This window comes from Symphodus melops (genome assembly GCF_947650265.1).
Source record: "Symphodus melops genome assembly, chromosome: 3".
Lineage (NCBI taxonomy): Eukaryota > Metazoa > Chordata > Actinopteri > Labriformes > Labridae > Symphodus > Symphodus melops.
Genome location: NC_136693.1, coordinates 10,054,935 through 10,080,500, shown reverse-complemented (window position 1 = coordinate 10,080,500; position 25,566 = coordinate 10,054,935). Strand labels below are relative to the sequence as shown.

The 25,566-nt window shown below is 39.0% G+C and overlaps 1 protein-coding gene across 1 annotated transcript in view; it reads right to left on the bottom strand.

Annotated features, from left to right (window-relative positions):
- gpc5a (glypican 5a) overlaps nt 1–25,566 on the bottom strand; it is a 108,404-nt gene that overhangs the window by 46,182 nt on the left and 36,656 nt on the right. Inside the window, exon 7 of the mRNA XM_079339816.1 lies at nt 4,315–4,435. Within this exon, the coding sequence (XP_079195942.1) occupies nt 4,315–4,435 (121 nt within the window). The remainder of the gene's footprint in view (nt 1–4,314; nt 4,436–25,566) is intronic.

The following is a 25,566-nucleotide window of genomic DNA, read 5'->3' as shown; positions in this document are numbered from 1 at the left end:
GCAACGATGTGTTTCTATTTGGTTGTATGGAAACTGGGAGCACTTTCTGCACTTCAGTTAGTCAAGGTCAGCGGCAAATAAATGGAAACAGTGAAGAACATCTCTGATATGTAGATGAAAAACATGAAAATCAAAATTTGCATGGACACGTCATTCTTATCCTCATAAAAATGCCCTGGCAGTGATGTTTTTAAAGTAATAGAATTTCACCTTTTGCCTCTATCCATATTTCAGCGTACACAATCCCCCCCTGCAGTCGTTCAAACAGGCTGCCTGCCATTCATGCATGCATGCACACGTACTTTAAGGTAAGTTTCACCATATTAATGAGATGCACCAAAACTATAGTGATTTATAGAAGCAATATACTGTGTGAGCACAGATGTGCACACAATCACTCATGTGTACAATTGAATGAGTATGTGCACTGGTATATGTAATTGATGTTTTTGCTGGTCATAAACTGAGTTGCCATTAACCCCACACATACTCACACAAACCCTCCACTTGCCCCACCCCCACCGCTTGTCTGCAGGATAACACACAATAACACAATAATCAGAAATTACAAAAACATGTTCTTCATTTAACCCTTGCTTAATTTCTAATCTGAATATGACCCACATATCCTCCTGTAGCACCAGTGTCCATCCTAAAGCTGCCACACTGTACTGAATTACACGATTAGGACTTCCAAGAAGTCACGGTTGTGTATTCTGCTCAGCTTTACTGTGGGCATCATGACATGCATGATCAACAGCTTTACAAAAAAAAAAAAAAAACTGAATAGTTGAGGAATAAAACTTGAGCGTGCAAGATTTATGTTGACAATTCAGGTCGTACACACAAGATGACACTTGTGCTGCTCTTCAGCAGCTAATGAGATGCCAATCAGAACTATTTGCAAATCAGAGCCACTTGCAAATCAAGTCCCAATGAGATGATAATGCAAAGTAGACTCAAGGACCGTGAACACTCAAGCTGTTAAATGAATAGTAACAGATGTAGAATATGAAGGTCTGCTACTCAACACTTGTAAGATTTCACCTTCGTTTATGTTCACTGAATAAACAAATTCTATATTTTTTTCTGAGTGGAGGAGTAATTCCAGTTCACTTCAGATATAAACCAACAGCACTTTATCATAACTCGTATAAAGCAAGGTGACTTCAGGACAAATATGACATATTTGAGAATTTCTTTCTCTAATCTGCAGGAGCCATGTGAGAACACAAACAGCGATAAATGATTTTGCAAATGAGTGAGTTATGTAACTGATTTGAGACTAACAAATAATAGAAACAAAACACTTCACTTTGAGAATCAGTTTGACCCAGTGACGCCGTGTAAATTTGACTCAAGTGTACTCAAGGCGTTGCAACATTAATTGGTGCTTGTTTGCTATTTGAGATTCCCAGAAAACCCAAAATAAACCTCATTGAAGCTAATTGAAGACAATATTGGGTTGATTATCATTATGACTACATACAAATTAGATAAGGTTTGCTATTTACCAACATGCGCAGGACCAATATCTGTATTTTATATTTGTCTGATGGTGCTGGAGGCAGTTCTGGCAAGAACCAGAAAGGATTTGGCAGAGTGCTCCTCTTCTGCCCTTGTTGGAATGTGGATTCCAACAAGTGTATAATACAACAAACTTTGGAGTGTTTTACAAGAAGCTGCTTTTTTAACACAACTGAAGGCAACCATATAACTTTCCAAATCACCTCTGAAAAATATTTTTAACAGGCTGCTTTCACCTTTCAAAGAGCAAAATAAATGAAAAAAAAAACAACAACAACAACAAAATGGTTGAAAATATCCTAAAGCTGAAGCTCACTTTTGATCTAGTTATTTTTTCTTTTCCTGTATAATTAAGTAGGATTTGATAAAACCAAAGAATCCAACTCTTTTTTTTTTAAATAAAACACACTTGTGCTCTAAATACAAGTGATGTACTGTAAGTGAATTGGCTATTACTCTAAGACTGAAAGCAATCAATATTTTTTATGGTAATGATTTGTATTAAATGTCTGTAAATTCCTGTGAGATTTCGTCTGTCTTCTATGAAAGTATCTAAGACTATTTGGCACTTTTACATCAACTTCCAACTCACTCAGGAGGCTCGGACATGAGAGAATCTGGAACTCTGTGCAGTTGAAGCTCAAATAAATGTCCCATTGGTTAAGAACTTTAAGATTAATGCTCAGACACAAATTAAGAAGTCACCTTGTTAATAGATGTTGATATTTCTATCTGAAACTAATGTGGTGAACTTACTGACCAGCACACCAAACGTTATGTACAAAAACAAGGATTTGAATAACAGCAGACTGAGCTGATAACTGTACCTCTCATATTAACTCCCAACATCTGACAATGTATTTTTATAAAATCATTGAGTTTGTCACAAACATTATAGCCTGAATCAGCTTTGGTTATAACTCTTTTATGTTAGTGAATTTGGACTGATGCTCTAAAGAAACGCAATGTAACTTTCCTAATTAAAATAGTAGTTTCAAAGTCCATGTAATAAAACAATGACATGAGAATAAAGTATCCCATGTCCACAGCATGCCCAGTAATCATGAGAGAACGGCTTTACAGCACTACAGTAGTCTGCAGGGTAAAGTAGACGAAGCAAGGCACAGGACTAGAGTAAATACAAATATAAGACGGGCTTTAAACGTTATAAGAGAGCTTCACTAAACACACCGAGGAGATGGTCGGCTTTCGGTCCAAGACAAAGGTGTCGTGAGGCAACGTGAAGTGACTCCACATTCTCATATTCATTCATAGGATGATGAAACAACAATGTAAGATGCATAAATAAGACAGTTTAATAGAAAAAAAATCATAATACAGTACAATAATACAAATGTTTCTCTGTGACTATTGAATGTATACATTCTAAAAAATATAGTCACAAATGTTCAAAATCAACTTAAAACAAAAAATTACTAATTTGTGATGACAAAATGTTTCCACTGCCCAAAGTGGCCAAAAGAAGTTATTATTACAGCATGAAAACATACTTTTGTCTGTCATGTGTAGTCAATTTATTTGTTAGTCTGTTAGTTTTTATATTAATCTCACTGATTTATGATCAGATATTAAATCAATGGGAAGCAAAAACTGCAGTAAAAGAACATGTTTTAAGCTTTGATGCTGATTAAAATAGGACACAAAATAGTAATTTAAAAAAAGACATTAACAATAAATATGGACGTAAAGAGGACACGAGTGCAAAAGAAAAATCACATCTCGCTGAAGGTTTTGCTTCCAACAGATTATAGATGATTGTATAATCTGGGCTGAGCTGACAATCATGGTCTGTTTCATAAAAGTTACAGTAAATCTTTTGCGGCAGATTAATCATTTCTGAAAAGTTAAGCTCATAAAACTTTTGCCTTTGGGGTTAAAAAAAATGCAGAGCCACAAGAAAGAGGTTTAAGAAGCAAAGACACACAGCCAGCGTATGACACTGTGGATGTCAGCGGGATCAGGTGCTCTCAGATGGTTATGATATAGATTTATGTGTCCTGACATCTCACAGATGGTGTGAATTAGTCAGGAAGGGGAATGCCAGCACCAGGTCAAAAGAGATGACCTGGCCTTCAGCCCGCCACTTGGGAAAGAAAAGAAACAGACATGTGAAGCTACTGTTGCAACAACCAGCAGCTGTTTTTGAAGCTACAGCAGAGGAAGTGCATCCATAAACTGCCCTAATCTCATCAGCCTGAGAGATAACAGGCAGTGAAAGAAGCTGCAGCTGCACAAACATGCTTAAAAGCAGGATGGGGGATCGAGGAGCCGCATTGATTCAGACAAATAGGGAGATAATAATTTCATATATGAAGACACACAAACAAAATCAGATGGGTTTCAACAGTAAATGTGTTAGGATTGATTTTTTTTTTTCATCGCCTGGAGAGGATTTAGCATTTTACACTTTTCAAATAGGTGTTTTCTATTAGCCAGTGCTTACTGGTAATATGAAAGAGGATATCAATGGGTTTTTTTTAATAATTCATAGAAGGAGAGTACAAGGCTTTTTAAGTGGGTATTTCATTTCAAGGTAATTTGGTCGTGCCTGTGTACCTTGATGAAAAAGCCCAAAGCTAACGACAGAGACTTAATGTTCCATAAAACAAAGAAGCACAGAGAATTAGCAGATCGCCTGAGGAGACGCCAACTGCTGACAAAATGAGGGATAAATAAAAACTGAAAGTAGATGGAGAGCCACAGAAAAGATACTGAAAGGAAGAAATGGTGCACGTTTAAAGTGTAAATATATAAAGAAAGGCTCACCTGATTGATGTGCTTCAGTTTGTCGATGATTTGATTGATCACAGTGTCTGCTCCCTTTACTTTCACCTCGGGGTTGTCACTCTGAGCTTTGATGCCGTTGCCCACCACACGCAGGGTGTAGCTGTGATCAAGAGATAGAGAGGACTGTCAGTATTTCAATACAAAAGTTTAGATTTTCAGATAGACTTGATCATTTTCAGTTGGCACAATGCTTCTCCACACATCATCTCTCGCTCACTTTGAAGAGAAATGTTGTCCCTTTCACAAAACTATACTCTTCACATTTGAATTACACATCAAAACCTGTGATAATTTCACAAAATCAGATTATCATGGAAGATTAAAACATTGTTCTCCCAAACGTTTTGCCAGTAATCATCAAGCAGTGTCTGTCGGATGAAAAGAGACATTTTAAGTGAACAGCTTCTCAGATGTTCAACTCAAAATTTCAAGGTCAAACAAAGTTTATATTTAAATATGACAAAAAATATTCCAAAAATGTAACAGAACTGTGGGGTCAAAAAAGTTTTTTACTTCATGTCTCTCCTATAATAATTTCACCATTTTAGATATATTTTTGAGGGGAACATCGAACTAAATCCCTAAATGTCATATAAGGTACAGAGAACACGAAAACTCCAACACACTTTTTTTCCAACAGTTAAAATACATTTTATTCACCTTCACTATACACCTTGACCTGATTGTTTTGAGGTGTTTTTCGTGTTTCTCTGTGACTGCATCCCAGTCCAGAGAGCACCTCAAACCGACACTTAAACCTAACTCAACACTTACTAAACTGAATGAGACCAATGTTGGATTCTCTTTATCTTTCAAGACAAAAAAACACTAAAAAATAATAAATATTCACAACTCAAACAAAGTGTAGGACAATTTGGAAGGATACCACAGGGTTGAAGTTTGAATTGTGATGGAGGGGAATCACATGATTCACCTGCATGTGGACTGCTGTCTCTGCTGCAGCGCAGAGGCTGCTTATAACACATATAATACACAATATCAATGCATTTATGACTGCTCTTAGCTCTGAAACCATTAGACTGTGCTTTCAGTGCAGAATTATCAACTATTCATTTGTGATTCGAGCCTTATATTTTCAATGTGGGCATTAATCCTGCTTGTAAAGCTGTTCATTGTTGTTATAGTCTGGTAATGGGCTCCAGTTCAGCTCAAGGACTCGTCTCTCTTTAGTTTCTCTGCACTCTGTCAACTCTAATGACTCTGACCATGGCAGCAAGTGAGTGAGCACAATCCACTCACATCTCAATCTGCAGCATATCATTTCATCAAACGAGTGGATCAAGGTAAAGTCAGGCATTGCTGAAAGACCTGTGCAGGTCTTTGTGAACACCTTTTTTGTGTGTATGTGTGTTTGCAATTTGTCAGAACTGATAGACAGCCCCCTAAGGTGTCGACATGATGTCTTTTTGAACTTGAATATCTGGATTAGAGGAAAAATAATAATAAAAAACACACAGGCTAAAAGGAATAAATTCTTTTTTTATTTTTATTTTTTTATTTTTGTGGCAGCAAACACAAACTTGGTTGGTTCTTCAAGCAACACCAGGTCAGACAGAAAGTGTATGAATAAATAAAGTGCAGCAAGCATGGCTGCCTAATTTATTTAAAAGAAAAGGTGGGTGCCTGAATTCAAATGTAGTCAGCATGACTGGGTCCTACAGATTTTATTTAGATCTTTTCCTACCAATGGGAACTCCTAAATGTGATTACGTTTTGGAAAAGAAAGCTGAAAGTTTCATTTTAAAATTGTTATCAGCAGTTAGTATGTCATCTCCAAGGTATCCCCTGTTATCTTTTTTTCAATTCCCATGAGGCTCTTATCCCTCTCTGTGTGGGGCCTCTGTCCTCCTTTTATTGCTGCCATCTTTCTTTTGGCAGTCAAGGCTAATGAAATATTGAAGTGAACATTTCAAATCTGTCCACAATAACAAGGCTATATAAGGTAAATTAGAGAACAGGTGCCGATAGCTAAAGTTGTGTTAATGCATTTAAATGTTTTTCAAGTACAGAAGAACCCTGGCAAAGTGGAGAAAAACTAAAGCACATCATAGCTTTCATCGGAGGATGACATTCACTATCTGTTTATTTTTTCTGAAATTGGGCTCATTCCAGTTAGTTTCCTTTAAAGTTAATTAACCTTCAGTAGATTTCATGTAAAGAAAGAGGTTTGTTTAGCACTTAGTCCACTCAAGTGAAGTATAAAAAGTACATTTTCACCAACATATATATACACACACACACACACACACATCTTTTTTTACACCAGAAATGATCTATCACATCAACAAGAATGTTTTTCAATGTTATATCTAATGATTCTCCTCCAAAAAATGTTTAAGTCTGATGATTTTGTCCTCATATGACCTTTTAAAATCCAGATTTTAAGAACATAAACCCTTACATAATTCTTTAATATTGTTATCTTTTAGCATCCGTTCTTAGTTGTTTAAAGTTCAGGAGGGTACGTTATCAAACAGTCTGTTAATGTTACTGCAGATCTGAAAGATAATCTTTCTCCATATAAAGAATCTAAACAAATCCAAACAAGAGCAGAATTAGAAACACATAATTAAAAATGTCTAATCAGTAATCAATGTCAGAGTTGTGAGTTTTGAATGGAATGAATGCTTAAATGTGCTTTCAGCTTTCCTCATGCTTTTGCACTTTTGTCTATATGATTTATTGTTGTTGTTTTTTTAAGTTTTGTTTTATGTTGTCGGCCTACAGTTCCAGCAGATGTGTTACTTTAATACCTTTCTCGTGGTCATGTAGGTTAAAGAGTATACTGTCCCCGATAAATAAAATGCATGATTAAAGAAATACAACTTCAAATTAAAGCACACTGACATATAGAATTCACGCTCCATCCTTTGATCAAGAACATGCTGCTGGTGGGTTTACATTCCTTCAATCCAAACTGTGTATGAACATCTGTCATCAATTAGGGAAAGTTGTGATCATATAGAAAATGAGAGTAGATTTAAGAAGGTTGGAGACATTTGCTGCATGTTGTATTTTAGAGTAACTCGGTTTCTGCGCTGCATATAAACAAGTTCTCAGGTTTGCTGCCAAAACACGATCTTCTGTGAATATGATCTGATCGACTTCAATGTACGGGTGAAAGTGAAGTTGGTATTAGCTCTCTACCTGCAGCTGGAGGCTGATGTGTTGGGACTAATATGCACCTGAATGGTATACGGTATGGAGTGATGATCCCTCAGACCCCTGCTCTGTTTTAATCCCTGGATTAAATCACCATGTGTGAGGACTGGAATGATGACAATCCCTGTTGGGTCTGCTGCTACTATTAAAGTGTTAAGGGTATAAATGTTTGGAAAATAAAAGTAAGAATCAATTGTAAAGGGTGGTTACTGTCCCCCTTGTGCACTTGTAGCCTCTGATAATCTCATAGATTATTTAGATTTATCATGAGATGTCATGCTGTGTAATAAATAGCACAAAATCCACTTCTTCATGACCTTTCCTGTAGTCTTTTCCTCCTCTCTGCAGTGTGATTAATAGCAGATTGAAAAGATTACATCAGAGCCATCTGTGCACTGTTCCACACAATGAGAAAAAATGTGCAGACACACATCTGTTAAAAAAAAAAAACTGATATCAAAAATGATCTTTTATTGTGAAGAGCAGAGAAATGTAAGTTCCCTTAAATGTGGAGAAAAGCATAAAATATCCGAATCGATGCACACACACACACACGCACGCAGGCTGCTCGGATTGCATTCAGTGAGCGTTGTATTTCATTATGCCACAGGGATCCATAGCCTGAAACACATACAATCTTTTGTACAGCACTGCAGGACTGGCAATGCAACACAAAGACACTCGAGGGGTTGCAACAGCCGAAAATAAGGGTCTGCTCCTTAAAAGGTGTCGCAGAGAGAAAACATTGATCATAGTCATCATCTATTCCTCAGTGTGAGTAAAAGGCATACAGTAGCATCAAGCACAGCCTACAAGAGGATATCAAAGAGCTGAGTGATTGCCTGTGTCTCTGTGGACCCGCAGCAGGATCTTATAATCCATATCCCGCTCCCCAAAGGGATGCTTGGTTTGCATCTCATCTCTGCTCACATTGCTTTTCAGCCCCAGATTGAAAATTTCAATCATTTTATTCTTGGCTCTTATTCCTATCTCATTCAACTATATTTATCTGTAAGTGCAAAAACCTTCACGTCTGGAACAAAGAAATGTGAAGCCCTAGTTGCCTTATTGCTCGACTCCGGCACGGGGTAAGATTGGTATGTCAAAGTAATTTACTCTGATAAGCATGAATCTCCTCCAGACTTCCTCAACTTAATGTACTGTAACACTGGGAACCCTGCACAAAATTCAGATGCAAGCTGCTGCAAACAATTTGATGCTTTCTATTTGGAACAATGTTGTCGAAGGTGTAACATCTGAACAGCATCCCTTTGATTAGGGCTTTGATGATGAATGGTTGCCAAATGGGCCTGAAATTACGATTGTGCAAGGCACTGCAGGTGACAAAGAAAACACAATGAACGAAGATAACATGGCAGGAAAAAGAAGACGGAGGAAAGGAAAATACACACAAACTCAGTATTAACAATCAAATATAGAACCATGCTGGAGATGCTGTTAACTTGCCACTATTAAGATAACACTCACAATGACAATGAGTGTGAGTCAGATAGTATTAAGATATGACTTTTTATAATCAGCATGTAAAAATGAAACAAAGTTGCAACTGCAATAAATGGGTTTTCACCTGTATCACCTTTACAGTCAACTGGTTGCTTATTTACACATCTATCAGTTTAAGTATTATATTATGACTTTTTCAAAGCTGTTTTCTCCACCAATCCCCTGAGGAAAGGTTACAGTATGTGATTTTAGAGTTAAAGACCCTGACATGTTTGCAAGCTAGCTGTGCCAGTGTACAATGTCTGCATCACTGAGAAATATGACTTATTGCGTGACGATTTACAATTTCAAACTGTCATTTACTCCATAGTAATTATAGATAAAGTGATTATAGCCATTATAAATAAGGACTGTCACCAGAACATTAATGGCCATTGATAAAAAGGCATATGTGGTACACTTCTGTATTTATATTTGTAAAGCTCTATTACTATCTGGCACAATTCAATTTAGCTCTTGATTTTAGAAACTTTATAGATTCCTACATTTTAAAGAATGGTCTCATCTAAAAAGCCCAACCTCCACACAACTAGATAACATCTTTTTTTCTTTTTGTTGTTTGAGTTTACAGAGACCTGCTAAACATGGCTGTCGTGATTTAACAGGCAGGTCACTGACTGCTCTCCCTGTTTTAGATTAATATGCTTCTGCTGCCTTTGAAAGATCAATCATGAGTTGCAGCTGAGTATACCTGCTAATTTTTGGCAGTCACACCGTCTGTCTTTCAATCGAGAGTTCACATGTGGAGTTACTGAGGAGATAAAACTGTGCTGTTTGTATGAAAGTGTTTCAATTGTTTTCTTTGTTCCACTGTCTAACATGTGATGCTGTCTTGGCCAGAGGAAACTGTTAAAAAAGAAGGATAAAAGCAGCATCAGTTGTGTCTGATTTTAATTTGAAATCAATGTCTGAATTTATTTTACTTCACAGATACACTAACAAAAATTCAGTTGGCAGTGTAATGTAAAAATCTTTTTTCCCCTGAGAGTGCTTTCATCAAAATGTAATGCAGAGAGATATTCAGTAGCGAGAGAGACGAAGGAGGAGCATGCACACTTTTCATGGCTGGCTGAGTGAGAAACAAAGCAGGCCTGCAGTTATAGGCCAGAAGGCGATACCTGCCTTCCAAGTTGTCAGTGAGGACACAAAAAGCCCTCATAGCTCATTGCCTAGCGCAGAGAGGTTCAGAAGGAGGTGGCCACTTCAAAGCAGCCTCTTCACTTGGGCTCAAAAAGGAGGGAAAATACTTCAGGCGAGACAAAGGAACATATGCAGTTTAATGTGTATAATCAACAAGAGGGCCGCGCTTCAAACAACCATCTGTTTTGAATAATAACACACACTAAATATGGCAATGAGGATATTAACTTTGCAACGCTAACATTAAATAATACATCAAAACCTCCATAACTCTTGCAGTAAATAAGTAGGGGTTAAGATTCAACACGGTGTGCACTAAAAGAGCTCCTTATGTGTAAGAACCATCTTTTTATACCAGCTAAAATTCAGAATCAGATAAAGACATTGATTGGCAAAACCTTCACAGACAGATTGTAGTAAAGTATTTTCATTAAAGATTATTATAATCAGGATTACAAGGTTTGAAGGTGTGTCTCTCTAGGACTGTGTACCTTCACTGAGAGCTGTGACAAAGAGGATAATACAGAAGTCAACAGAGCCTCCGGCAAAGATTGAGCTCCAAACATCACTACTGCCATGTTTGTTCCAATTACTAGGAAGCCCTGAGCCTTGAAGTCGTATTGACTTGTGCCAGGAGGACACCATGGAATTAGCCAGACAGAGCTGTTTGAGCAAGGTGGCAGCGATAATTAATATGGTCTGCTGGTCGACGTGTAATGGGCACTTTGTGTCAATGTTTGGGTGATGAGAGATGGGTTAATTACATATTCATAAACACAAAGTTTTGCTGAATGGACAAAGATGTGTTTTCAGTGTAGTGAAGTCAAAAAATATTTTTAAAAAAACAAACAAAAAAAACAGATGAAAGTTGGTAGACCAAAAACTCAAGTTTAAAGGGAGGCTTATGAACAGAGCAAACACTGTTTGCTATTGATGCTTATCAACACTTCATGATGAGGGGACAATAATTAGTCAACACAACAACTGTATATTTCATATGAACCTGTTAATTCATGTTAAATGGTACTGCGACTAGACTTTATACTTAAAAGTGACCCTTCTCAATAATCATTTATCGCACACTACAGTTGGTTTCTGCAGATACTGGTCCTCCACATTCCCCATATTAAGCTGTTTTCATTTCTCGGCGTCAATCTCTGGCAGTCGACTGTATTCCCTGCTAGCAGCTGTCCAAGAGTTTGTTCAGCTGAAGAGTTTAACTGCAAAAAATATTAGGACTATGTTTTTTTGAGTATCTGAATAGACAAATCTAGCTTTGAAGAGGACAAAAGTAGAGAAGACATAAGGTGTCTGCCAGAAGAGGAGGGAAAATTGATGTTTCTTAAAAGTTAGTAATCCAGACAGTCAAACTGTAAAGGTTAAATCTCACAAGTAGAAAGTCTGGTTTTGGTCTTTATTAGGTTTAATGATCTTTTCGTTTGTTCAAATAGCTGTTCCTCTAAAAGTATATTAACTTCAGTGCAGTGATCTAATATAAATCTGGTAGTCATACAGTCATATGACATGTTGAAATTCTATGTTTTATGGCAACTGGCTCTGATTTTTACCCATAGAGTGAGCAGGCTTTTATCAATTTTCAATGTGTATAAGATTACCGGTAAATGTATTTTGATCATGAAACAACATCCAGTATACTTTGGCATTGTTTATTTGGTAAGGCGAGTGAATCACCATGTTTTGAATAGGGATAGAAACGAGCACTCGAGTACTCGCCGCTGACCCCATTATTCGAGTTGCAATTCGTTACTCGTGCACCTGTGCAAGCGCTGCTTTTGGCTCTTACAGCGTCATTCTTGTGACCCAGCTTTTTATTTGCGCCTCACAGAATATACTAGCAAGGAAAATAATGAACAGGATACAAACGTGTGACTTTTTCAGCCACGGCTTCAGCTTTAGTACACACACAAGAACAGACGTCAACAAAAACAATAGGCAGCTACGGCAACTCTCAAGGGACATATAACCAAAAGCACGACAAATACAGAACTGTCTGCTACACCTGCGATATGTCAGTCAAGAAAAGTGACGACAAAACGATGAAGTGAATGTCCGGTGCAAGATTTGTGGCAGTAAAATTGCATACCATAGAAATATTAGTACGATGCTTAAAACACAATTACTGAAACAAGCAGTCTCACGTCATGTCATTAGCTAGCCCTGTTAGCACACCTTGTTAGCCTGCTAATGACCAAAACGGTAACTGAAGATACTTCTATTAAGTTTTATAGAAGGAGCTTCTGAGACCTCAGGGTGTTTGTCAAGCCAGAGTACAAGCAACCATCACGGAGAACAACAGGTGTGAGGCTGCTCTTTGAGAGTTTGAAGCAACACAGTACGAAGTACATATAGCCTACGCTGCTGTCGTGACATGACGATCGCATTGCGTTGTTGGCTATTTATTTATATTTATCTTTAAATATTGTACGTTTATGTCATTTTACAGGCATTTACAGGCATAAACACAAGATTTTTTTTATGATAAAAAAATAATAATTATGCGGATAATAATAACCTGCAAATACTCAAGTACTCTTTCATTCAGTGATTTGAGTACTCAAGTACAGCTATGACAGTAAATTGCCATCCCTAGTTTTGAATGCGATACTGTTTGGTGTGCCCACATCGATAAACTATATCTGTTTTGATTCGACTTAATCACTAGATTACACTGCTAATACTTCTGACGTCATATTGATGCGCCCACAGTGTCTTGCTTTCATGAAACAGCTCAAAGAGGGGACCTTTATGCATTTGATGTTTGTTTGTTTATTCATCTTTTTTACATTGCATATTGCTTAGGGAAGGAACAACAGGCTGTTTCAAATGGCACCGAGCCCCAAGTCACCTGCACAACAGGGGAACGCAGTAGGAGCTTGTTGAACAGACAGGATGCAAAAGCCAGAGGGGTCAAATCAATACGTGAATTTATTTATTTTTAAAAATTCTCCAAGAAACAATCATGAAAAACCTGTCCCTTTTAGTGTTTACTGTGAAGATATTTGAATGCATGATTTACTCAAGAGCCTGCTTTTCAAATAGAGCAAAAAAAAGTCCAACAGAGACCGAATTAACTTTAACTTTTATATGTTGAGCTCTATAGCGTCTTCCTGTTTCTGTTATTGCTGTCACCTCCAGGTGAACCAGCCTCTCGTTGACATAACTTTTTGTCAAAAACCAAGTGACAAGGACAAGAGCCTCCATACAAGGGGGTTGAGACATAACCACTAGGGTATAGAGTGCCCCATCCAACACTTTCAACACATTTACATAGACAAATGGCAGCATATGGAGCTGCACCTCTCCTAGCACCGCCACCCAAAATGCCACCTATCTCTCATTCACAGAAATCCATTATTAGGGCTGTAAAGAGCGTGTTATATTGGACCGATAATTTCCACCCTGGGCTAAGTGGCTCTGTGTGCATATGAGCCACTGCATCATGCATGCTGTTAATGCCAAATAGATATCAGAAGTCCTCAAATGGCAATGGAACTTTTATAACACCTCTTAAATATTTGAGTTTTATGGAGGGTAATAAGGACAAATGGAAAAGTTGGCTATCTAGGAGCTGGAAATGGCCTCATAAAAGCAGATGGTGACCAAAAGAGGGAATTTTCAAAGATCTTAATGCCTCGAAAGGGCAATAACGTTCAGGATTAAACAGATGTGGTAAAAGCAGGGCAGACAATAAAAGACTCATCAGAGCTTTTATGATATCAGCGATCAACATGTTCACATTCAAAATAATGTTCTGCTGTTTTTTCTTTCAACGCATAAATCCTGGAGTCTTGAAGTTTAATTTGACAGTAGAACACAAATAAATATCCTACAGAACCTCACACACACATTTCTTGGTGTCAGTCCAATGCAGATTATCTAAATCATCACTCTGATAAACTCCTTTTTTTTCTCCCTTGCACAAAATTTAAGAGGCTTAGTCGTCTTAGCCATCCTCATCCACTGACCGAGCACGTCCACATTTCTGCACCTGCATCATGGGGTGCAGGCTAAAAATTGTTCAGAGGATGATTAGGACTTTATGAGGAGCTCTGTAAAGACACATAAACAAGTCAAATCGCCCAGAGGAAGGGCTTTATTCATAGGCTATCAAGCAGCCGAAGCAGCGGGGAAGTAAGGTTTAGAGTAAACACTTAAGAAGTGATTGGGCTTCCTCTCACAATGGCACTGCTTTATAACGAGGCGTCTCCTGTATCCTGCCCGGCAGCGGAGCCAAAGCATCACAAATGAACTGTAATACAACCTGGAGAAGAAAGCTCCCGCAATCTCCTGTCTGGATATTTAAGCAGGATAATAACATATAATTTGTCAGTGCTATGCTGAGCTGTGCTGCAGCTCCGGCAGTCAGTTGATGATCAATCTTTTATTGTGGAGGTATGAGAAGGAGGAAGAACGCAATTCGAATGGTGGTTGAAAGAAACACGAAGATAAGCACAGACAGATGAGTAAGCTTTCCGTGTCATGCTGACACAGAAGTTGTACATTAAAAAAGCACTACATGGCTTATTGGTTTTTTTTAAACAGTCGTTGAGTCATGTATTATTGGGAGGATGTGTTGCTAGGGGTGAAGGTTAGTTAAGAGGGATTGTGCTAAATAAGTGGAGAAACATTAGAAAAGTAACAACATGGAAATACTACATAACAAAAAGAAGGGGGGGGGGGGTTCAGATTGGTCTTTAAAGTTCATATTCTATATTTTCTATAACATTATCATACAATAAGTTGGTCATGTGTTTTTTAACACGAGCATAAATCTGTACATTTATTTTAACTTCAAAAAAGTTTTTCTCACGGCGTGTCGTAAAACACTACTGGAGTAAATTAACTTAGTAGTTATTAAGTTTGAATCCAAATGCTTCGTCAGAGCCACATAAACAAACCGGTGATGAGAAATAAACTGACCTCAGAAAAGAAAACCTAAAAAGTTGAATGATTATTGGGGAAGAGATAAAATGCAGAAACGGTGGACACCTTGGGAGGGATTTATAGTTTAACTTTGGATGTGTTTATCACTGTATTATCGTCATTTCACAGAAAGTTATTTGTCAATCCTCCTTTTCATACTGGCTATAAAGAGACAACAGATGATTAAAGTAGACCAATAATCATTTAAAGTTAACAGCGAGAGATGCATCAATAATCAGCACAGTGGAAGTGATGCCTTATCTCCAGTTCTGCCTCCACAGACATACAACACAGATGCTTTGTTTACAGCTCCAGACTGTTGAGTGAGTTTAAGCTTTTGTCCCCGTGTCTTTGATAGTTGTACCACAGGTGGCAGGAACAAGTCCACACATCTGCTGCTTCTTCAGCCACAGACTCAAAAAGCCGCTAAATATCACTACACCTTGGAGAGGGCAGTGTTCATCGGCAGCAGTAAACAACACATTGGCAAAGGGGATGGAAATACCAACAGTCTAATCACCTCTGTGAAGCCATTTGTGGATATTTGCTCTCAGCCTCATTCTTCTTTTGACTCGACTGGAAGAGCCAAAGAGAAGAGGAAAAAAATGATGTGTCTAATGCTGCTCTCAAAAGCTCCAAGGTGAATGACGGCTGCAAAACACCAGTCAGAGCGATCTGAGCTGTGTTTAAGGATGGCTCAGATTTAGGAGTCTGTTTGTCTCCATATTAAAAAGAATGAGAGAAATCATTGCAAGGCAAACAAGTGCAGCTGCAGAGGAGCAGACTCAATGAAAAGTGTGGGTGGAAATGTTTGTAAAAGGAGCAGTGGTGCATGAATATTGTTTGTTTATTAGTATGCATAACACAAAATGCAGAAGATGCTCTCAATATATCATCTATCCTCATTGATATAAATAGGGTGGAACGAAAATAAAAACTCTTTCTGTGTAATGCACTACAATGGAACCGCAGACAAACTAGGGCCTCTCTAAAACTGTTTAAACACAAATTAAACATCCCAACCAGGAAAACACACTCAAGGACTGTTAAACTGCAGGCGACCTCCGATTCTGTAGCAGCATTTATAAAGTTCCCTCTGAGTATTATTGCATAAACTGTAGCACTTGACATCACCTCGCCACCAACATCAGTTGCAGTCAAACTGTGAATGTTTCAGACTATAAGCAATGCAAGGCTGCGTTTATGATCCAAGTGTAATGAATTAGCAAATATTTGACCTCTGACTTTTTGGGGATTGCTCATTCTGTTCTCTGCTGTGACATTTCATCTTACTGTGAACAATGAGAGAGCTGTTACAAATGCAGATCAACCCATTACTCCATCTAAGCTGTGATGAAAGCAAGCTGGAAAATGAACAAAGACAGAGACACATTAAGAAGCAGCACAGAAGTCTGCCGATGGTAATGTGTTCAAATTCAAAGCTGTAAACCTATTTGGGAGCTTTTCTGTTTACAGAACAATCAGAGAAGTGAAGCCTCACTGACACAATGAAGCACGGCGAAGGACGGCTAACAATAAATAAAAAAATACGTAAAAGGGTTTTTTTATAAACGATGAAATGCTTGTTTGCATCAGCAATTCTGCAAACAAAAGTAATGTGTGTCATGATGAACTGAAAAGACAGCTGATAGTTGCTTTGAATTTTACTATCAATTCCACACCAGTCACGTGTAGTTGTTCTATTCTTAACATCTACTGTATAAGCAAGACTATAAAGACTATGTTTAAATACAAGTATTTCCTTAAACATACGAACATCCATCCATCATGCTTTCTAAAGATGAGATGGAGCAGCTGAGGTGAAATGCTGGGCCTATCATTTTATTAACCACAGCAACCCTGGTTATAGCTGTTATAAAGGTTAGATTTACTGCCATGTATGATTGCTTTAGTTGAAGAAAGTGGTGCCTCGTAAACTGAACACTGAAAACAAAGTGAAAAGTAGAGAAAGATCAAATATAGAAGGATTGTTAAACATTTTCCCTGCATGTCATATCACCAATCTTTCTTCTGTGACAGTAAAACTGCTCGCTCTGAGTCAATTTTATAGTCCACTGATCACATACTGTAGCATCTTTCCTTTCAGCCACTGATGGGCTTATCTGTGTTTATGTTTCCACACGCTATCTCCCACACGTGTCTCTGAGCGACAAATCACAGGAGCGCAATACAGCTGCAAAACCTGCATCCCTCCCCACCAGTACCACTCTTTGAGACTTCAGCTGTAAATCCCCCATGATCCATTGCAATTACACCTATCTCTCAATGTCTCTCTGTTTGATACTAAATCAGTCATCATGTTTTCCCCTCAGGTGTGCCTCTCTGTTTAACTTGATTTTGTAATTAAGGAGACACCAGCATTTTGATGCTGTGCTCACAGTGACAGTGCATTTGTATTTATAAAGCTTTAAACAGCACATCTATTCATTTAAATAGGGGGAGAGAATTCATGCAGATAAACAGTAAACAAACAAATGCATCAGTTGATTCATGGGATTTTGGTGCTAATTTGCTATTAGCATATTCAACAAAACATTGAACAAACAGCCCGTGCTGTTTTAGATGATGCGCTCCCATCATTTAACAAAGCAGGATTAAAGTAGTGTGTTTATTCATTGCAAGAGCACAAATTTAGCTGATACTATTAGCACAAACTGTGATATCATTAGCTGTAATATGATTCCTTGTTGACTTTAGGGGGAAAGTTATTCATCTTCCCATACTACGTGCCTCGTTCAAATTGGCCTTCTCCTCAGAAGATCAGCACTTTTTAAACAAATTATGAAGCCGGTTAATCCAAATTGATGAGCTAAAGATGACCAACACATGAATAAATCACGTTTGATTTCCTTTGTCTTTTTTTTTTTTTAACACAAGCACAAAGGTCGCCCATGAAGTTCTGTGGTTATCACCTTTCCTATAACTGTTTTACAACTCAAGCTCACCACAGGGCACAATTCATTTCCAGAGCCACAGATTTACTGCTCCCACAAAAAAAGTTAACAACAGGGAGGTGTCAGTGTAATTAAAATGTCACAACAGTGCCTGGACTGTTGTTTTTCTCTGGAGGGCAAAAACATTTGCTTCACAGTGACAATTAATTCTCATTTTACACACCTGACCCCACGAGTATATTTCATTATATTTGCAACTTTTTTTTTTTTTTTGCATTATAACTCGGTTATAGTTGCTACTAGAGAGAAACATATGTGACACACCTGTGCTGCTAGATGTTAACTAAGTATGGATCCCTGAGTTATTTCATGATGGAAGGGTGGGCTTTTTAAGATTATGAGAGAAATTGTCTTTAAGTCCTGACAGAAATGAACAATTCATGTGCAACAAAGAAAATCTGTCATGATGATGTAAAAACTTCGACCAATGTCACGACCAATCATGCCTCTCTGTCTCCCTGCTCATTTTCTACCCCATGCATGCACGAGCCCACACTCAAAACATGACCTGAAATCCTCTGCTGGATCAACGGCACTAGTGCATTTAAGTGAGGGGCGTGGCTTTTGAGGGAGCAAGGACGGGAGGGGGTGAGTGAAGACGACAATAACGTGAAAAAAACTTAACACATGTCAAATCAATACGAATTAAACTACACTTTGCAAATAGTCATTGCTTAATTATCTGTTAATCTGCTGATTATAACTCAAATATATTAAGTCATTGTGGGAGGGATTTCCGACCAAATGTCATTCAACAGTTAGAATGTCTGGTTAAAAATGACCTGTTTTGTCTGTCTAAAATTTTAAAAACCAAGAATATTCAGTTTGTTCCACAATATGGCAAAGGACAACAAAACATACACACGAGGAAAACAAAACTGGAGATTGTTAGGCATCCTTCTCCTGCAAAACTGTTACTCTTCATTCACTCAGGCAAGGGTTGACCACTTCCTTCTCTGTGGATGTTGAAATATAAAAATAATTTTAGCCTCAACCAAAACCTTAAAAAAAAAAAACTACAACCATAATCTGAATAAAATGTCATGATGCCATTCTACAAGCTAAACCTGGGAAAACAAGTAAGTATGACACATTCGTTCAAAATAGTCACAGCCGTGGGCACCAAAAGGCCTTGATAAATCATTCTGTGAAGCATCTTGGCATCAATAACTGCTCACTCAACAGTGGAAAAAGAAACAGACAGAAAGTACAGGAAGAAGCCAGCAAACAAATCGCGCTGCATGAAAAAGATGCTATATGTGTTGTAATGACAATTTATCTCGTTTTATAACAAAGAAAAAAACTTCCCAGGGGCAATTCAGTAAAATGTCAGAGTGACGAATGGAGCATGCAGTGTATTTGGGTTTGCCCATTTTTTGACTGGAGCAGGTTTCCAGGCTATGCAGCGAGTAGCAGCGCTAATCTTCACAACCTCTTCACACTTCTTCAGCTTGTGTCAACAGCACTGTGAGTCAGTTAGCCATTCATATGCTGCTACAGATGGTCTCATCCCTCTTCTTCAGCTCGCCGGCTGACATGATTCATGGGGCCCTGTGTCTTGATTTAGGGTCTCTTTCATATTTCTCTTCGCCCACAGCAGAGCAGCATTTCTCTAAGATACCCCTGAGGCAATGACCCTGGTCTGCCTGGCCTGTCTGTCTGCCTGCCTGCCTGAGAGGTAAGGGGGGGAAAAAAAGAGATCTGCTGGACAAAAGTGGACCAAACGCAACACACACACAGAAACAAACACACAGAGAAACACACACGTAAGCCTACAGTGAATATACGCTAAAACAAGCCCAAAAGGTTGAAATCTATGGATTTATTTCTCAGGAATACTAACTATGTAACAAAATTATAATTAAAAGAGACGACCAAAGGTGTATACGTTTGTGCAAACAACATCTCGGCTAGCTAATTAACGAACCCAAACACAAAAAAGACAGCCTTACCCTTAACTCCCATGCTACATATTTCCTCTACTAAGAATTAATGAAACGGGCATGTCTTTGAGCAAATTAAACCTGCAGTCTTTGGTGATTATTACAAGCTTAGTGTTTAATTATTCTTACACTATCCTCCATTTTTTCCCTCTCTCTCGCTCTCTCTCCGGTGTCAAAAATTTCCTCCAATTTGGTCTCTGTGGGCTTCAGATTGCCCTGTCAGAAAAGACTACAACAAAAGACTGTGTGCACCACTTTCTTATCTCGACCAGTAAATTACTTCAGGATCAGATACAGGCTGCCAACTCGCAGAAACTCCACTCGCCAGACACAGACACAGGGAGAGAAAAGAGGAGGAGATATAGGAAAGAGAGAGAAGAGGAAGACTTTAAAATAATGTCAGGACATGACAGGAGGAGGAGAGAAGCCCCATGGAGACGGATAGTTTCAGAAGCTCGAAAAGGTCATCTGATGTTACCCAAAGATCATCTTCAGTCGCCTCTTTTTTCACACAGCTCCACAGTTGGAGCCAAGTACCTGTCCATCAAATCTTTCATAACCTGAAGCTACGACAAAGTGGCTTCATTTTCCCACTGTAATCAATCTGAGAACACGTTTTTACTCACGTTTCAACGATGGAACCTAAAAAACAAGTTTGAAATGACAAATAAACATGGTCTGTAGGGTCGTTTTTCTAAATATCTTTGTTTTTGTTATTATCAGTTTCATAGGGAATTTACAAATCTTTTTTTAACTCAGTGGTCCATAGTTCTTCTTCAAGTAAGTGATGACTCATATAATAAAGGACATCAACAGACAACTCCTTCCACTATCAAATAATCTACTAATCATTTTCTAGTTAAGCCATTAATTGTTTGGTCCATGATGAGTCAGCAGCAAAACAAGCTGACGTGCCCAGTGTCATGTTTTTCCCATCCAAACACTGAATATCCACTGGAGGAGTAAGACACATGAGGAAAACATGTATTGAGTCTTATTAGACTGAACAATATTATTGACATTAACATTTTAAAAACAAACTATTTGTCTGAGATACATTAGGTAATGCATACATTAAAGGCAAGGTTGGTAATTTTTGAAAACTAGTAAGTAGCATCCTCTCATTCTCGATATTTACCCACCTAATCCCCTCTGAGCTCCCTCAAAAGCCACGCCCCTCACTTACATGCACTAGCACCATCGGTCCAGAAGAGGATTTCAGCTCAATGCTTTGAGTGTGGGCTTGTGCATGCATGTGGTACAGAGGCTTGATTGGTTTATGAAAAATGAAACCTCATCAGACGTTGGTCGAAGTTTTTACAGGCTTACAGCTGCAAGATGACCAATTTTTGGGGGTCTCTTTTTCAGAGCACAGGAGTTATTAATTACTGTCAGGTCATAAAGACAATTTCAACCAAAATCTTAAAAAGTGTATCTGGAGGAAATGACCTACCCTGCCTTTTAGTGAGCCATTGATTCAGAGTTGTCAATCAATAGATGTTAAATTATTGTCATGGAGCAAAAGAACAGAAAATGTTCCCGATTAAATTTGAATTAAATGTATTACATGTATTATAAAATATGTTTCTTTGACATTTCATATTTTATACAATACTATATAAATACATAACTTAATCAGGGGATACATCTATAATCATGCAGTCATTGGTTGCAGCACTATTTCACTTCTAACCCTTTAACTTGCTTTAAACATAGTCTAGTGTTAGTTCCACTGTTACTACAATGAAGTCAATCCTTAGAGAAGATGAATCAAACACAGAGGTGTAGACACTTGATATTTATAGTATTTCATCCTGTAGAGTCCTCTAAAGTAATATTGTCTTATTTCTTTGTTAACCCTGAAATTAGGTTTGTCATATAGCGGCAATTTTAACCTCTTTACACCTGACATTCGACCATCTTCCATTTTTTATAAAAAAAAAAAAAGGAAGCGGAAAAAGAGTCAACTATAATAAAAAAGAGGAGGGGAATTCTTGCATCATTTATCACCATCAGCGTGTTTTGGGTTTCAAACAGGCAATGTTGTGATTTCTCTTCTGGTGGCTGACCACTCTCCCATCAGCAGACTTGTGCTGTTTGCTCAGGTTATATAAAATAAGAGGCCTTAGAGACGGGTCACTTTGAGGTGTGAAGGTATGATTAAACTGGCGGTAAGTCATCGGAATGCAGGCGGCGGTTTTTCACACGCGTCAGGGGACTCTAAGTACGGCAGCGTACAGACGTGCTTCCCCTCCTCTCTGCAGCATTGTGCAGGAGCGGCTCCACCGTGCTGGAACCGAGCAGATGGTGAACGTATGCGGCGCTCATGCATGTCATCATCACCTTCATTAGCTGAAGGTGACATATGACATCATCTGGCCCGCGTGCAATGTGGGGGCCAAAAAAGAGCTGTTTGCCACTTTTGTTTTCTTCTCTTTTTATTGCAGCATGGGTTCAAGGTTGTTGATGGGAGGGATTGAGAGTGATCACGATCCCTCACACATAAACACACACAGTTTCTTGTTCCTCCTCATCCTTTCCCTTCTTCACGCCTCCTCTCGGCATTAAGGTAAATAAGGGCTTCCAGCAGAGAGCCAATGAGCACGGGCCACTGAGCAGAGATGCATGTTTGTGTTGCCTTCCTCCCAGGACCCTGCTCGTTTATCTTGGCTGTCAGGTAAAGGGCAGACTCAGAGAAGGTGAAACTTTTTTTTTTTAATAAGGCCTGCATGGTTTCCATAGAGACTGTAGGACAACATTTCAGGGACAATGATAAGAGAGCAAAGAGTGGTCTGAGGGCATCCCGCGGTGTGCTATGTTGTTGTCTGGAGACATTTGTGTTTACGTCAGAGGAATGAAAGAGCTATTTTGATTAATTCTCGGGACTCAGACCTTTTACTGTGTGTATGAGTGTGTGTGTTTGTGTGTGTGTGTGTGTGTGTGTGTGTGGGGGGGGGGGGGGGGGGGGGGGGGGGGGGGGTTAATGAGAGCATATTCACACCCAGCTTTCAGCTTAGGTCAGGGGCTAAAAGGTATGTTTCCACTTATAAAGAGGTGCTAAGTCTTCTGTGGGTACAAAATCCCTTATATAGACAGAAGACCTCCAATGACTGCTGCTTTCTTGTAAAGGGAATGTCATGTCAGAGGAATATTTGAAATACAAGGGGCAGATTCCCTGGCTGAAACGTTTCTGAAACAAAAAACACGGAGCAATTTAGGTTGCATTTAGACACTTGTCAATATTCAAAACGCAAGCTACCTACGCATGCAGAATATTCTCCAGGCTAAAAGTGCATCAAGAAGAAACAAATTTCACAGGTAATGAATACTTAATGACTACTACATTTTTCACTTTGTGCCGGTAAATGGGAAGCATGTTTAGTTAACAAATGAGTGGAAAATAAAAGGAACAGAGGGGAGCCCACACGCATTGACAAAAGCCTGCAGCTGCGAGATAAACCCGACACAATCATACAAAAAGATACGACAGTCTTTGTTTCCAGCCACATTCCTGCAAGAGAGAAATTAAGTCACTTCTGGAGCAGAACCCAACATGGATACGGTCCACATGTAGTCGTTGAGTCAATGTGGAAAAAAAGGCGCCCTTGATAAGACGGCGAGCAACTCTAATTCATGTGCAGACGTGCTTCGAGCTACTGCAGCAAAGGGCTGAATTCAATATTAGGCCCTTAGCTTTTATTCTGTATTCATTCTACATTATGATGGTCCCATTAACAGGGAGAAATACCTACAGGAGACAATATAACCTGGAAAGATATATCATGGTCTTTTTGTAGATGGCCATAACAGAAATTACTCCATTAGTTTTAATATTTACTGCTCAGTGGTGTGAACAAATGTGAGAAACAGCGTTTGTTTTCAAGACAATGTTGCTGTGTCCTTGTGATTAAATCACAAGGCGACACTTTTCTGTCAGCACCTGCAATTCCTTCCGTTTTTTATCGTGAAACAAATAGATCTCATTCACACTCAGGGTTCTCTCGCTAAAGACATGCTACCTCTGCTCCCTCTTTATGAGCATTAACTACACATCTTTTCCAACTCTTTGTTCCCCATTTTCCAGCAGCCTCTGATTTATATTTGGAGGTAAAAAGTAAGAGTGCTCCGTGGGGATCGAGTCTGGCGTGCTCACAGTAGACGGAGGCAAACGGATATCACACACCGGGGTGAGGGTGTGTGCTCTGACAGCTCATCAGTGGACAATAAGGCCTTGGCTGTTAATGTCCTCATACTTGGCACTCTGCAGGGTCACAATCTGCTCCAGATGCTGGAGGCAGGCGTCCAACTCCAGGAAGGAGTGGACTCACTGAAAAATGAATGAAAACGAGATGGACACACACATACATGCACCACCTGCAACCAGCCAAGTCTAGAGTTTACTGTCTCCTCTCCTCCTGCTCTCGCTGGCAGTTTCTGCAGCAACATCAGGGATAATATCTGAGCGCAAAATAAATGAAATCTCCCTTTTTCAGAAAGCTAGATTGAAAATGTATCTGTGCAGAGCAATCATGCATAATTCGGCAGAACAGGAGTGGGCTAAAGCAGACACACACACACACACACACACACACACACACACACACACACACACACACACACGAGAGAGGGACTTATGAACTCAATTTAGTCAGCCGGACAGAGTTCTTGATTCTGTCACTTGGGATAATCGTCAGGATGTGGTACTCTGACCGAGCCCCTACGTCTAAACCCGGGCAGGATATAAGGTCATGTTGGAGTGGAACTCTAGCCATGCAGCACCCAGACCTCAAGTGCTCTGGTGGTTTTGTGGTTATCTGCAGTAGCCAGCTGTCGCAAGCTCTTCAAGAACGTCCCCTCTCCTCTTCCGTCGGCCTCTCATCTTTCCCTTTCTCTCTCCTCTTCCTCGCTTTCTCTCTCTCGCTCTCAATCAGAGCTCTCCAATCAGCCCAAACTAATCTGCCCTTCTCCCTTTGTCTTATTTTAGGGGGAGTATTTGTGAGTGTTTGCTTGATTCTGGTGTTAAACGATTTAGTCTACAATGTGTTAAAACCCTCTATAATGGTGGTTTTAGGAGCCAGAGTGCTTGGAAAAAAACTACACTAAATTACAGGGTTTGTTCACAGGCAGGATGAAGAGAAAACCCTCGGCTATATCTGTATTGCACTTTATGAACTCTTGCTGGCCTTTAGGTACACTGTACATTTTTTTTCCTCCAAAGTTGTTGTTTTTTACAGCATGAAGGGAAACACATATCTTTCCTTCTTGCACGAGAGTGACTGCGAGGACAGCTATGCATAATATATCTGACAGCACATGTTTAAAAGGTTATTTCTTTTCCATTCAAAATTAGGTCAGCCCATCTCAGCCAAACGAACACAGGATGAGGCGGTGTGAGACTTGATGTTCAGCAGCGTGACTGTTTATCACTTAAATTCTGTTTTCTGTCTGTCACTGTCAGAAACAACGTGGATAAGAGGCACCACTCCACGGCGTACATCATCACAACGGATCCAAAGAGGGAG